General features: G+C 41.6%; 1 protein-coding gene across 6 annotated transcripts in view; it reads left to right on the forward strand.

Annotated features, from left to right (window-relative positions):
• The window catches only part of ICA1 (islet cell autoantigen 1), a 311,620-nt gene that overhangs the window by 117,995 nt on the left and 178,181 nt on the right, over positions 1–15,444 (forward strand). For all 6 annotated transcript variants that reach the window (XM_033931013.1, XM_033931014.1, XM_033931016.1 and 3 more), the window contains exons 7-8: positions 10,794–10,919; positions 11,093–11,191. In XM_033931013.1, coding sequence (XP_033786904.1) covers positions 10,794–10,919; positions 11,093–11,191 — 225 coding nt within the window. The remainder of the gene's footprint in view (positions 1–10,793; positions 10,920–11,092; positions 11,192–15,444) is intronic.

The raw sequence follows: 15,444 nt of genomic DNA on the forward strand, positions 1-15,444 counted from the left end.
GTTAGTAATTTAACATCTATTCCAATTTATAAATCGACAAATCAAACTATATGGTTAAACTCCAAGATTCAAACTGGCGGATTTAAGGTCATCTGGAAGCATTGGATGATAGCAGGTATACAGATTTTAGGTGATGTTATTTCAAAAGGTAAACTGCTTGACTTTTCACAGCTGCAACATAAATATGGTTTTAATAAATCGCAAAGCTTTAGATGGTTGCAACTGAAGCAGGCCATTCAGGCAGGGTTCCCTGAATGGAAGAATCTTAATACGCAATATAGTTTAGAATTTTTATGCTTTCAGGTGGACTTCTTGGGACACCAGGCTGCACAGTGGTATAAATTGATAAACGTATTTGTAAACAAAAAAACTAAAACTGGACTTAGGGACATTTGGAGCATTGAGATCAAGCATCAAATTACTGCGTCTCAATGGCCACAAATTTGGTCTTGGAGAATGAGATGTACAATGTCCGCATCTATGAGACAAACTTGGTTTTTCCTTTTACATAGAGCATTTTGGACCCCAGTTAGATTACAGAAGTTAAATATCTCTAAGTCTAATAGATGCTGGCATTGTAATCTTGAAATTGGGACATCAGATCATTTGTTATACTATTGTCCCTTTCCCTAGCAACAGCAGCAGATGAATCCAGAAACCAATGGGATAGCCCACATCTACCAGCAGGCGGAGATAGAGAAACTGATTAACAGGTGGTCCTATTGGCTGGCACTCCTCCTGTTTATCCAGTATGCTCTATCTCCCAGCAGGGGAAAGTCGCTATTCATCTAGCTCCTGGATTCTGGCTGTGACTGAAATCTTATTACTCCTGTTGAGGTTTTCTCTTCAGAGAGTTATCAGTGCTATTTCTCCTGTTGAGGTTTCCTCTTCAGTGAGACAGGGGTGTCCGGCTGAACGGTGCTGGCTTTAGGGGTTACACCTGGGCTCCCCCAGGTCCCTGCCTCACCCTCCCTCCGATGATAGAGGGTTTGACTGAGTCCCTATTTTTCTTCTTTCCCTTAAAAAAAAAAAAGGACTCCACAGTTTCTGAATGGTTATTCTGTCCTCATGGTGCTGAGCAACCGGCTTTTACTGGCATCTACCAGCACTTGCGGGTCCTGACCACTGTTTGTGAGTATGCTTCTTTTGGTTTGGGGGAGCTTCGGTCGCAGATGTGTGTTTGTTAGGGACGTTTGGTGTCCTGTGCGGTGTTATTTTTATTTGGCGGGCTGGGGCTTGTGAGCTGTCATGGTGGTGAGGCTGTGTTCGGGTACTGGTGACCTCCGAGCTATTTTTGGACCGGGAATTTACAGTAGCTCGGGACCCTCCGGGTGTGTGGCTGGAGGTAGTAGTGGCTATGCTTTTGCCGCGTGCTAGGGGCACGCACTTTTTCCTTGGCGCTGATGGAGTCAACTCTAAGTTGGAGAAGGAATAGGGTCGGAGGACCTAGGCCGTTCCCGCTCGTGTAAGGCGCGCTCACTGGTTGGTTCCACTGGCGGTGGCTTCGTGGTGGTTGCGGCTCTCACATTAGCTCTGAAGGAAAAAGGGTTTTCAGCTTGCAGAAGTCATGCGCAAGCGTGTTTTCTTCTGCTGGGGAAGCTCCGCTGCGGTTTCTGTTATGTTCTGGAGGTGGCGGGGCGCCGGATATGTAATTTCCAACAGTTGAAGGGATCAATTTTCCCGCACTCGGGGAAGCGCGCTTGGAATCCTCCATTGTCGGCGGCGCCACAGCAGGTCGGCTGTTTTTTCCCCTGGCTGCTTTGAGCAGGTGCCGCGGCCTACCAGTTGCATTTTCCGGGTGAGCACCTAACACGCTTACGATCCTCCGTTATCAGCTGCGCTGCAGCGTGTAGTCTATGCTTTCACAAGGCCTCCCTAGTGTTTGAGTTTCATGCGTGGAGCTAGTGCAGCCCCATTTGGATGTGATGCAGCGCTTGGGGCCTTGGTGAGTGTTTATTTGCTGCAATTCTAGTTACTGGGTGGCCTTGCATCTTAGGCCTGGGAGCATATTGGAGGGAGACTTCAGTTTCTGCTCCTCTGCCCAGTTCAGCTTTTCTCTGCACAGGGTGGCCAGAGGGTGCATTGCTGCAGGATACTGTTTGCAGCTAGAGATTACCTGGTACTTGGTGGGGGTTCTCTTTCTTTCTTTCTCTTAGGATTTCCCTAAAGAGCATATGCATACTTGAATGTTTTCTTTTCACTTCCCTGTGCTGTGCTTTGTGTGTGTGGTTGCGTTATAGCATTGATTCCGGTTCTGCTGTCAAGTTTATCTGTTGGGGTGCAGTTTGGGAGTGCAGTGTGTCTGGTAGTGCTGCGGAACTGCTTTCTGTCCCTATGATGCGGTACTAGGGGCATGAGTCGCCTGGGTTACTGTAAAAAAAAAAAAAAAAAAACCAAAACAACACCCAAACATAGTTGCCCTTTGGGGGCGGTTGGTTTTTGGAGCACCTTGCATGCAGTTTAAGTTACTGCAGGCTGCCGCGGTTTCCTATTATTTTTCAGTCTTCCGTCTTGGTCAATGCTACATTGCGAGTATAGTTGGGTTTCAGGAGTGTTCCTTTCTTCTTTGCTGAAATTGTGTTTGTCCTCCAGCTCATTTTTTGACCACTGCTGCAATTTGTGGGGATCATTTCTTCCGCTGTCAGCTCTTTCAGCTTTCTCGTGGACAGGGAGCTGTCATATGGGCAGGTCACAACGCTTTTGTCTGATACCTGTTAGGATGCTGTTGTTTTTCAAAGGGCGGTAGATACAGCATCTTGATTGCATCTAGTACATATTCCCTTTAAAGGACATACGTATTTCGCTCACGTTGCATGGAGTTAGTACTGTTTTCATGGGTTACATTATGAACCTTGATTTTTTCCTAGGAGAATTTCTTTCTTCTTAAAGTTCCTACAATGCTCATCCTGCCGTTTACTGACCTTTTGCACTTCATTCTGAGGGTATCTTGACTTCTTCCAAGGCCTCGTCAAGCTTTCTCATGAGGGAGTAGTCGCTATACTGTCAGGTCAGGGGGCTGTGAACATTTTTCAGGATGCTTGCACCTTTGCCTCCTCCTCAGGTTTCCTGTTCGTTCATGGAGTCTCTATGTTTTGTGTTTCTCTTTGAAGTGTTACTGGTCCTCAGGATGGTTCTTGTAGTTCTTGGGGACCACTTACTGCATGGTGGCCAAGACGGGGGCATTGGGCAGGCTGGATCCCATTCTGCTGAATTAGTTTCTCAGGGTTACACATTTCTGCAGACACCATGGGAGTATATTTACATTTTCTCTATGGACTCTGAATCGGCACTAGGCTTGCCTGCCTCTCGGAGCAGCGCTTTCGGTTTTGACACATGCCATTTCGCCTACCCGAGGCTTCACGAACGTTTTAGATGAGGTGGGCGGTGGAGCCATTTTGGCGCTACCAGGCGATTCATCTAATTTCTTCTTGACTGCCTGCTTGATTCGGATGACTTCCAGTCGGGCCATTTGACTGACACGAAAAGGGTGGTATCTTTTCCTCAGTTCTTTATACGTGCATCTTCGAATTTGCACAGCGCTCTTTTCTCCTATACTATTTATAGGTATATCGGGGTAATGTTTTTATTCATATAGGAGAGACATGTGTTTCTTTCCGGAGACTTGGGCGTGGGGTCTCGGTCTCAGATTGGTATTCTTCTTCGCTTACCATGACCAAGAGTATGGAATTCTGTACAGTTTCTGGGATCCATATTGCTGATTCCACTGGGAATTTCGGCTTGCTTTCCCCTTCTTACGCTACAGCAGTCGCTTTTGTTCCGAAGGTTCCCGGTATCTCAGGGCTCCAATTATTTGGTATGCTCCTCCTGCATCGCTCTGTATGATTTGGTGGCTCAGCGCGATTTCTCTTTTCAAGGCATGCCTCGGTCTTTGCTGGACTAGCTCATGACCACCGACCATCCTGGGCTTTCGGGTTGGGGGGCTCGGTGGCTTCCATCCTCAGCTCCAGGAGTCTGGTCTTCAGAGGCGACTCAGTACTTGTTCATTCTTCTACTCTTGAGCAGGGTCAGGCTACCTTTCTGGAGCTTCAGATCATTCTTCCGGATTGCCGCTGAGGGTCCTTTTGGTCAGTATTAGGATGGGGGTATTTCTCTACAGCTTGGGCAGTAGGTGTTGTACTCAGTTGGCAGGTGAAGATGTTCTGCTTTAATGGGTGGACTCATCTTCATCTTCTGTTGGCAGATCCTTTTATGGATCAAGATAAGAGTTTGGATAGACTTTCTCTCCGCGGAATCTGAGCATGGCCCATTTCTTGTGTGTTAATAGTGTACAGCGCTGTGTACGCTCTGGAGAGTGTGCATGTTAGTAATAGTGTTATCTTCTGCATCCTGGATATTGAGATTTGTGGCTCAGGCGTTCTAGCTCTTTTTATGGACGTGAGATCTCCTGGACCTAGACCTCATGGCCTCGTCTCTCAATTCTAAGCTTCCTGGCTTCTTCGGCGGGCCCAGGGAGTGGGAGTTAGAGGGGGTTGCTGCGTGGCTCCTTTGTCGCCTCTGCCTTCTCTTTTTCAGTGTTTTCCGCGGCTGATGTTGGCTTGGATTTGCCATCTCGAGCTCGCTTTCCGGGCACAGTATTTGTAGAATCTCTGGATTGGCGGCGCCATCCTTACTATGCAGATTTGATGAGTCTTTCGGCAACCGGACTGAGAAGTTTCCTGGTATCTCCGGCCTTGCTCGCCTGGGGTCCGATCAACATGGATATTTGTACTACTTTAGTATTACGACCTAGCTTTTTGAAAAGTCTTGGCTGACGTGTAAGGGTTATGCGAAGCAGGTTGTTTCTTCTCTTATCCAGGTGCTACGGACGTCTTCTCCTGTGGCTTCTACTTCCTTTTGGAGGTTTTTTCCTTTCTTGGGTGCTTCTTAACGTTTGAACAACTCCAGAGTTCCTTTTTGGCACAAGGGTATTGCCGAGGGCTTAGCGTTCAATTCCCTTCAGCTTCTAGTGCCATTCTTTGCTTGTTACAAGGGCTAGGTATTTTGCTCTTCGCTTCCTTCTCAGCTTCATGTAGTTCAGTTCCTAAACAGAGTGCAGTATATTCATGCACCTCTTAGAAAGCCCGGTTTGGAGTACAATCTTCACATACTTCTTCTCAGTTTACCAAAGGCTTCATTTCATCCTTGTCTTTTGGGACTCTAACGGGCTGTGCCGTTGAATATGGGGTTTCTTGTGGCCATGGCTTCAGCTCTGCAGTTTTCTATGTTGCAGGCCTTGTTCAACGGGGATTTCTATTTCTGATTTCCGAAATATGGAGTATCAGTTCGGATGGGACCACTATTTCTTTCTAGGGGGGTGTCATCCTTTCTTTTATGTCACGCTCGCTTTTCCTTTTTGTATTCTTCAAGGGACGCCTCAAACGTATGGCGGCGTCCGAAGCCTCCATCGCTCGATGGGTCCAGGGGGACATTCTTTATGCTTGCTTGCTGGCAGGGAAGTGGTTGGCGAATGAACTCCATGACCATTCCGCAGGAGCGATGGCTACTTCATGGGCTCGGCCCAGAGGTTTTTTCCTTGGAGGAGGTTTGTCTTGCGGCTAATTGGTCTTCCGAGAGTGCTTTCTCTTCGCATTTCTGCTTGGATGTGGGGGCGCATGCGGTAGGGGCGTTTTGTGCTTCAGTTGTTGCGGAGGCGGCGTTTGCTTCCCACCCAGATTGAGGATTGCTTTGCTACATCCCATTGGTCTCTGGATTCATCTGCTGCTGTTGCTAGGGAAGGAAAAATTAGGTTCTTACCTGTTAATTTTCTTTCCCTTAGACGCAGCAGATGAATCCAGAGCCCCACCCTTTCTGGATATTTTCTCTCGGTTTTTCTTTTTGCAACTTTCGCAGTTTGTTATTATGGCAGGTTGTTTTCTATATTATTGCATTTTGAGATTTATTATGGGAAAGAAGTTTTTTACATGCTATGCCTATTGATGGTTACGGATACTTGGGCAAGGAGCTATACTGGATAAACAGGAGGAGTGCCAGCCAATAGGACCACCTGTTAATCAGTTTCTCTATCTCCGCCTGCTGGTAGATGTGGGCTATCCCATTGGTCTCTGGAGTCATCTGCTGCGTCTAAGGGAAAGAAAATTAACAGGTAAGAACATAATTTTTCCTTATTTTGACCTTCTGGAAATCAATCTGGACAAATAAATTGTTTATTAGAGAACCCTGTTTCTTTGTCATATGACAACGATTCTATTTGGTATGTCAATGAGAACAAAGAGCCAAATGTCATCAAACAATAATAAGCTTTTATTGATTATGACAGGAGTCGCCATACAACATATCACGCATAATTGGAAAAATTGGAACAAGCTTAATTACAGTTTTTGGTGGAACTCATTGTGTCACATCTATAAGATGGAGAGAACAATAGCCATACAAAAAGGAAATTATAAAAAATTTAAAGAGATATGGGGGCCATTGACAAATTATTGTAATGAATGGATACCATTTTTCCATTATAGGTACAATACAAATGAAGGGATGGGAGGGGGGAATTCTGAATTTTATTAAATGTTTAGATCAGGAAAAATAATATTTCATAGGATATATTTAATTATACATTTGTTATGATAGAGTTGGGAGGGAAGGGGTTAAATTTTATGTATTATTGTTAAAAATAGAAATTCAAGTGATGTATTTACTTTCAATTGTTAATTTATTGATACACTTGTTGTAAGATATAAAAATGAATAAAGATTTAAAAAAAAAAAAATATATATATATATATATATAAACATATATCCACCCTCCCCCCCAGATGTGCAATTACTATATCAACAAAAATTAAAAATATAACAATTTTACAAAAGACATTAATGGACCCCATACTAATTTGAAAATTTTTGTGTTCCCTGACAAATCAGCATTCATTTTTTCATATTTATACACTAAACATAGATTTGCTCACCTGAATGTAAAATTAAGACAGTTCCAATTTTTCCAGTTGCATGTATCCAATGAGAATCTGCTGGAATTTTCATGGCTGCAACAATCATTTGGCATTTTAAAATCTCAACAGTGGTTGTAGTTGAAGCAGGCCATTCGGAGTGGGTTCCCTGAATGGAAAAATTATTATAGCCTGCAGACCTTTTGCTACCAAACAGATTTAGTAGGACATCAGGCTGTCCAGTGTTATAAATTAATTTCTGAATATTTGAATAAAAAACCTAAAAATAGTCTCAGAGATATTTGGAGCATCGAGATTAAACAGTATATTTCTGTATCTTGTTGGCCACGAATTTGGACTTGGAGGTTGAAATGTACAGCATCAGCATCTATGAGGCAAACATGGTTATTTTTATTACATAGGGTTTTTTGGACCCCAGTTTGTTTGCAAAAATTAGATAGTTCCAAATCTAATAGATTCTGGCACTGTCATGCTGATATAGGGACTTTAGATAATCTGTTATTTTTTTGTCCACTGATACTTAGTTTCTGGAAGTCAATTTGGGGACAAATAAAATTGTTTTAGAATCGGATATTCCCTTAACATATGAAGCTATAATTTGTGGTACTATGTTACACGTTAAACCTCCCCTTGATAAATATAAAAAGCCGTCTTTTCCTGGTTTTGACTGGAATTGCTATTTAATTGATCACAAAAAATTGGAAAAGCCCATTGGCTTTATTTGCTGCTTCACATTAATGGTTTATGTATTTTTCTTTAAGTTTTTTTCCTTACACATCCGGGGTGGGGGGGTGGGGGAGGGAGATGTAATTGAGAAATTGATATTAATTCTTCATATCGGTGTAATAAATAAAGTTGTCTTGTATTATTAATATTTGATAGATGGGTGGGTGGGTAAAGTTATGGTTCTATATACTAATTGTATAAAATGGTTTAATCTCTGTAATATTTTTCTGTATTCAATCAAATGTACTACATTGTTGTAGTTTCTAAAATAATAAAATTTTTACAAAAAATAAACAGTCCCAATTTTTCCAGTTGTGCGTAATCAACTGTATAGCTGTACCCGTCATAATTAAGAGTTGTCCTTTATATTTATCTAACGGGGCCTTAACATAAGAGCATAAGCATTGCCTCTGCCGGGTCAGACCAGAGGTCCATCTTGCCCAGCAGTCCGCTCCTGCGGCGGCCCCCCAGGTCCATGACCTGTAAGTGATCCTTTTCCTAAATCGTGTATTCTCTATTCATTTAGTGTCCTGTATAGTTACCCTCTATCTGTATCCTTCAATCCCCTTCACCTTCAGGAAGTCATCCAATCCCATTTTGAAACCCAATATTGTACTCTGTCCTATCACCTCTTCTGGGAGCGCATTCCAGCTGTCCACCACCCTCTGAGTGAAGAAGAACTTCCTAGCATTCGTTTTGAATCTGTCTCCTTTCAGTTTCTCTGAATGCCCTCTTGTTTTTGTTGTCCCCGCTAGTCTGAAGAATCTGTCCCTCTCCACCTTCTCTATGCCTTTCATGATTTTATAAGTCTCTATCATGTTCCCTTTAAGTCTCCGCTCTTCTTTGGACCCATGCAACACAGTTCCACATATCACTACCTCATAGGTCAAAGGGATCGCAGACTCCAGAATATTATTAATATGTCCCCAAATTGACTTCCAGAAACTCAGTATCATAGGACAATGACGTGTATAACGTGCTATACGTGTATAGCTTCCCTTCTGCCAGATTATATATAAATAATACTTTTTCAGACTGTTTTCATCTGGAGAAGGGAGTTAGGCAAGGGTGTTCATTATCTCCTCTGCTGTTTGATATTGTACTGGAACCTTTGTTATTGGCTATTCAACAAGCAGAGGAGATTCAAGGTATTCCTTACACAGGTCGGGAATACAAAGTTTCTGCATATGCAGAAGATATCTTGCTTCATTTGAGGAATCCTGAAACTACCATTCCACTTTTACTGGATTTGATTGAAAGTTTTGGAAAATTTTCAGGATATAAAATAAATTGGAGTAAATCAGAGATTCTTCCGCTCAACATACATTGTCAAAAAGGATTGTTTGATTTGTTCCCTTTTTCTTTGGAAGGAAGAGGGTATAAAATATTTAGGAATTTGGATTTACAAGATGCTGGAAGAAACGATGAAAGTAAATGAAAAATCTTTATTGCTAAAGGTTACAGAAATGTGTGAGCAATGGAACCCACTACATCTGTCTTGGTGGGGGAAAGTCCAAACAGTTAAGATGATGATTTTGCTTGTGGTTTGCTACCAAATGGGTATGTTGCCATTCAGGGGTCCTTTTACAAGAAATTGAATAGTATTCTTATCAAATTTATTTGGTGGGTAAAACTGCTAGAATCACTTTAGTATCTCTACAAAAACCAATTGTGGAGGGAGGGGTAAATTTTCCAAATTTTATAGGTGTCATCAGGCCTATATTCTGCGTCAGTGTATGTATTGGATCCTGCCCAAGCTCATGGAACATCTTCCAGATTGGCTATATTTGGAATGGAAAATTAAGTCCCCAGTGCGACTGTCTCATGTATTGGATATTATGCTAAGGACAATAATATTATTTTGGATACTTGGAAGACCTTGAGATGCATTAATAAGTTAACTAAAATTCCTATAGAACAGTCTTTGTGTCAATCCTTATGGCTGAACTCCAAGATACAAATAGGCGGGTCTAAAATTGCCTGGAAGAAGTGGACGCAGGCAGGTATAAAAACATTAGATGATGTCATATTAAATAGAAAATTGCTTGATTGCAACAAACTTTTGGTATTTCAAAATTTCAGTTTTTTAAATGGTTGCAGCTGAAGCAGGCCATTCAGAAAGGGTTCCCTGATAGGCGAAACTTAAAAAGTTACTACAGCTTGCAGTTCCTCTGCTTTCAGACAGATATGCCAGGGCATCAGGCCGCCAGGTGGTATAAATTAATATCTGAACTTTTGAATAAGAAACCCAAAAACACTCTTAGAGACATTTGGAGCATTGAGATTAAGCAGTATATTTCTGCATCTTGATGGCCACCTATTTGATCTTGGAGGATGAGATGTATAGCATCGGCATCTGTGAGACAAACTTGGGAGATTTTTTGTTACATCGTACTTTTTGGACCCCGGTTAGATTGAATAAGTTGGATAATTCTAGGTCTAATAGATGCTGCCACTGTCATCTAGATATAGGAACACTGGATCATTTACTGTTTTATTGTCCTATGATACTGAGTTTTTGGAAGTCGATTTGGGAACATATTAATAATATTTTGGAGTCTGCGATCCCTTTGGCCTATGAGATAATGATATGTGGAACTGTGTTGCATGTTAAGGCCCCGTTAGATAAATATAAAGGACAACTCTTCTTCATTATGACGGGTACAGCTATACAGTTGATTACATGCAACTGGAAAAATTGGGACCGTCTTAATTTTACATTCTGGTGGGCAAATCTATATTTAGTGTATACATATGAAAAAATGAATGCTGATTTGTCAGGGAACACAAAAATTTTCAAATTAGTATGGGGTCCATTAATGTCTTTTATAGAATTGTTTTAGTTTTAATTTTTGTTGATATATTAATTGCACATCCGGGGGGGGAGGGGGGATATATGTTTATATGATTCTCTGATTTTTAATCTTTTCTGGGGTGGTTGGGAAGGGAGGAGGGTATTTTTTGGGGTATTGATAAATTGTTTCTGAATGTTTATAAGTGCTTAATTCTTATGGTTATGACATGTATGCTATGATGCACTTTTTGTAAGATCTGAAAATGTAATAAAGAATTATTTTAAAAAATGACTTAAAATTCTAATTTTTAAAAAAGAAAGTAAAAAATAAGCCTTGCTTTTGCATTTTAGGTACAAGCCCAGGTTCGTCATTCTAAAGCCAGCTTTGACAAACTGAAGACAGATGTCTGTCAGAAAGTGGATCTTCTCGGAGCAAGTAGATGCAATCTCTTGTCCCACGTCTTGACAACATATCAGGTATCTAAAGAACAAAATGAAACAAAGAGATGGGACTTGATAAATCATCTTTTTATGGTTACAATCAAAACGGTTTACGTATTATATACAGGTACTAATTTTATATCTGGGGCAAAGGAGGGTTTAACATATTCAAATTGTAATTTCATAAACAATATTTCTTTTCAATTCAGACAACACTGCTTCATTTTTGGGAGAAAACCTCACATACAATGGCAGCCATCCATGAAAGCTTCAAAGGATATCAGCCATACAAATTCACTATGCTAAAGGTAATTGATAAAAGGAACAGTACTGGTATCTTACCTAGTCAGCAGCGATGAGTAATCAGAATGTACATTTGTAATATTGCTAAAAATTGCAAAGTTAGAGTCATACAGGCTAAATTACATTTGTTTGGTCTTTGAGCTGGCCTACTAATTCTCAAGTCCATGTCTACAGGTTAGTTAGCAAGAAAATCTTTCACAACAATGGCAGATAACTCAAGGAGTTCGCCAGTGTTCTCCCCTTTATCCCATTCTTTTTAACTTATACATGAGAGACTTAGGTTTATTGCTCCAGGAAAAACATGTTGACTATTTTTTCTATGCTGATGTTATTGTATTAATCTTTCCTGTACTATCTGACATATCCTCAGTTACAGTTTTGATAAATGATGTGTTTATGGCAGTTTTCAATTGGATGTCCCAAGATTCTTTGAAGTTAAATTCAGATAAGACAAATGTAATATGGTTAAAACCATCACATCTAATGCGATATTGGGGGAAAGGAAGTCGTCAACATTATAGAAGAATGTTTTGATAAATGATGTGTTTTGATAAATGATGTGTTTATGGCAGTTTTCAATTGGATGTCCCAAGATTCTTTGAAATTAAATTCAGATAAGACAAATGTAATATGGTTAAAACCATCACATCTAATGCGATATTGGGGGAAAGGAAGTCATCAACATTGTAGAAGAAGTGAAACTCTAAAATGCAAATGTTACATTCAAAACTGAAATTAAACTCTTGGGGGTTTGGTTGGACGTAGGCTAATAATATGATCAAAAAATTATGGGTTTGTTTTTTTTTTTTTAAGAGAGAGAGGTTTTCTGTGGGTTATAGTTCAGTCCTTAATATAGGGGTGTCCAATGTCGGTCCTCGAGGGCCGCAATCCAGTCGGGTTTTCAGGATTTCCCCAATGAATATGCATGAGATCTATTAGCATACAATGAAAGCAGTGCATGCAAATGGACCTCATGTATATTCATTGGGGAAATCCTGAAAATCCGACTGGACTGCGGCCCTCGAGGACCGACATTGGACACCCCTGCCTTAATACCTCATAGGATTATTGTAATATATGTCTGCTAGGTCTTCCTGCCAAACAGATGAAACGACTGCAGATTTTACAAAATGTTGCTGCCTAAACTTATATTGGGGGGGGTGGGACAAATAGATTTCAGTCATGTTATCCCATTACTATGAGAGCTGCATTGGTTGCCAGTTGAGGCAAGAATTGAATTTAAAAACTTGCTTTTTACTTTTAAAATTTTATATGTGCATGTCCAGGTTATTACTCAACTAGGTATTTATGCTCTTACTGATAATTGTTATTGATAATACCATCTTATAAAGATTGTAGATTGCTCTCCTCGAGGAAGAGAACACTTTTGAGAAGAGCTGCAGAATTCTGGAATTCTCTGCCCAGTGAAATAATATCTAATATTGGGCTTTTTAGGAAACCAAAAAAACATTGCTAGATCAGAAATATTTTTTAAGTAGGGTGGATATTATGATTATATTTTAAGATATATTTAATGGTTTGTAAATTTTTTGATATTGTATTATCTTTTCTTTTAACCTGCTTGGAACTGTGTGGTTATGTGGGATAGAAATTAAATTAAAATGGAAAACTAGCAATGTACATTGTATATAGACATAGAAACAGAGTATGACGGCAGAAAAGGGCCGATGGCCCAACAAGTTTGCCCACTCAAGAACCCTCCCTCCTTCGAGAATCCATCTTTTAAGCATTCCTCTGGAGCGACCCCACCTGTCTGTCCCATTGTCCCTTGAAGTCGAGCGTGGTACTGGCCTCGACTACCTGACGTGGAAGACCATTCCATCAAGCAATTACCCTTTCGGTGAAGAAATACTTCCTAATGTCCCTATGAAATCTTCTCCCCCCCCCCCCCCCCGAGTTTTAGCGGATGCCCTCTTGTCGCTGTGGGACCCATAAGACAAAAGATTTCTTCTTCCACATCAGTGCGGCCCGTGATGTATTTGAATGTTTCTGTCATGTCCCCCCTTTCTCTGCGCTCTTCGAGAGAATATAAACGCAGCCTGCTCAAACGTTCTTCATATGGGAGATTTTTAAATCCTGAGTCCATCCTAGTGGCCATTCGCTGAATCGACTGCATTCTCTTCACATCCTTTTGATAATGTGGCCTCCAAAACTGAACACAGTACGCCAGGTGAGGTCTCGCCATTGATTTGAACAACGGCAGTATAACTTCAGGCTTTTGACTGATAAAGCTCCTTCTGATGCAGCCCAGCATTTGTCTAGCTTTTGCTGTAGCTTTCTCCACCTAATTCACAGCTTTCATATCTTCCCGAATGATTACTCCCAAGTCCCATTCTGCTACAGTTCTGGTTAGGTTTTCACCATTCAGGGTGTATGTTCTGCATTGATTTCTGCTACCAAAGTGCATTACCTTACATTTTTTGGCATTAAAATTTAGTTGCCAAGTACTGGACCATTGTTCTAGTAAAAGTAGGTCCTGCTCCATAGTGCCGGGCATGGTTGCGCTATCAGGTTCTGCTGCGCTGCCCACAACGTTGTATAGTTTAGCATCATCGGCGAATAATGTAATTTTACCTCGAAGTCCCTGAGGCAGGTCCTTTACAAAGATATTGAATAGTATTGGGCCCAAGACCGAGCCCTGCGGTATTCCACTGGTCACTTCCGACGTTTTTGAGGGAATACCGTTTATCATTACCCTTTGAAGTCTACCGCTAAGCCAGTCTTCTATCCATGCAGTCAGTGTTTCTCCTAGGCCCATCGCGTTCATCTTGTTCAATAACCTACGGTGTGGGACACTATCAAAAGCCTTACTGAAGTCTAAATACACGATGTCCAGGAACTCTCCCTTATCCAGTTTCTTTGTTACCCAGTCAAAGAAGTTTATCAGATTAGATTAACAAGACCTTCTCTTCGTAAAGCCATGCTGGTGGGGATCTCTTAGTCCTTCGTCATCCAGAATCGTGTCCAATCTGTTTTTGATCAATGTTTCCATAAGTTTACATCCTATTGATGTGAGACTCACTGGCCTGTAATTTTCGGCCTCTGACCTGCATCCCTCTGGGGTGTAAATTATCCGGGCCCATGGCTTTGTTCACCTTTAGCTTTGATAGTTCGTGGTAGACATTGCCTGCGGTAAATGCAAAGTCCTGGAATGGGTCCTCCGAGCACCCTTTCCTCTGTGGCTGAGGTCCGGATCCTGGCACTTCGCAGGTGAAGACTGAGCAGAAGTAGTTATTGAGTAGTTCTGCTTTGTCCGCGTCTGAGTCAGTGAAGTTGCCGTCAGGTTTTTTTAGGCGCACAATACCACTTGAGTTCTTCTTCCTGTCGCTAATATACTTTAAAAAGGATTTATCCCCCTTTTTAACCTGTCTTGCTAAATTTTCTTCCATCCTGAGTTTGGCCTCCCTGACTGCCGTTTTAACATTTCTAGATTTCGCCAGATAGGTTTCTTTAGCTTCCAGCCGTTGCGATTGTTTGTAGGTTATGAATGCTTTTTTCTTTTGCTTTACTTGTTCTGAGATCTCCGCGGTCTATTTTTTCTGTGCTGTTTGCTCACGGTTTTCATGTATATGTTGGTTGCTTCTTGCAGGGTTGATTTCAGAGCCGACCATAGTACCTCCACACTGTCCGTCGTGCTCTGGTTTTGCAGTGCTTTGTAGACATAGCCCCCATGCACTGAAAGTTAGTCCCCTTAAAATTTAGGACCTTAGTTGATGTATTTAACCTAGTGATTCCTTTCTTCAGGTGGAACCACACCATGTTGTGGTCGCTGGAGGCCAAAGCTTCTCCTACTGACATCTCTGTGACACTGTCCCCGTTGGTGAGCAGCAGGTCCAGGATCGCCTGATCCCTGGTAGGTTCTAGTACCATCTGTTTGAGGCGTGCTCCTCGTATGGAGGCTAGTAGCCTCTTGCTCTCACTGGTTGTAGTTGAAAGTTTGTTCCAGTCCACATTGGGCATATTGAAGTCTCCCAACAGCACTGTGTCTCCTCGCAGTGTGATGGTCTCAATGTCTTCAATTAGTTCTTGGTCCACATCGTCCTTTTGTCTTGGTGGTCTGTACACAACACCAAGATACAGGCATTTGTTATTGCCCCTGGCAAGATTCACCCAGAGGGATTCTTCCGTATACTTGATGTCTGTGATTTTAGTAACTTTGATGTCCTCTCTAATGTATAGAGCTACTCCTCCCCCTGATTTGCCCTTTCTGTCGTGACGGAGTAAGTTATATCCTGGT

Source organism: Geotrypetes seraphini, chromosome 2 (genome assembly GCF_902459505.1).
Source record: "Geotrypetes seraphini chromosome 2, aGeoSer1.1, whole genome shotgun sequence".
NCBI lineage: Eukaryota > Metazoa > Chordata > Amphibia > Gymnophiona > Dermophiidae > Geotrypetes > Geotrypetes seraphini.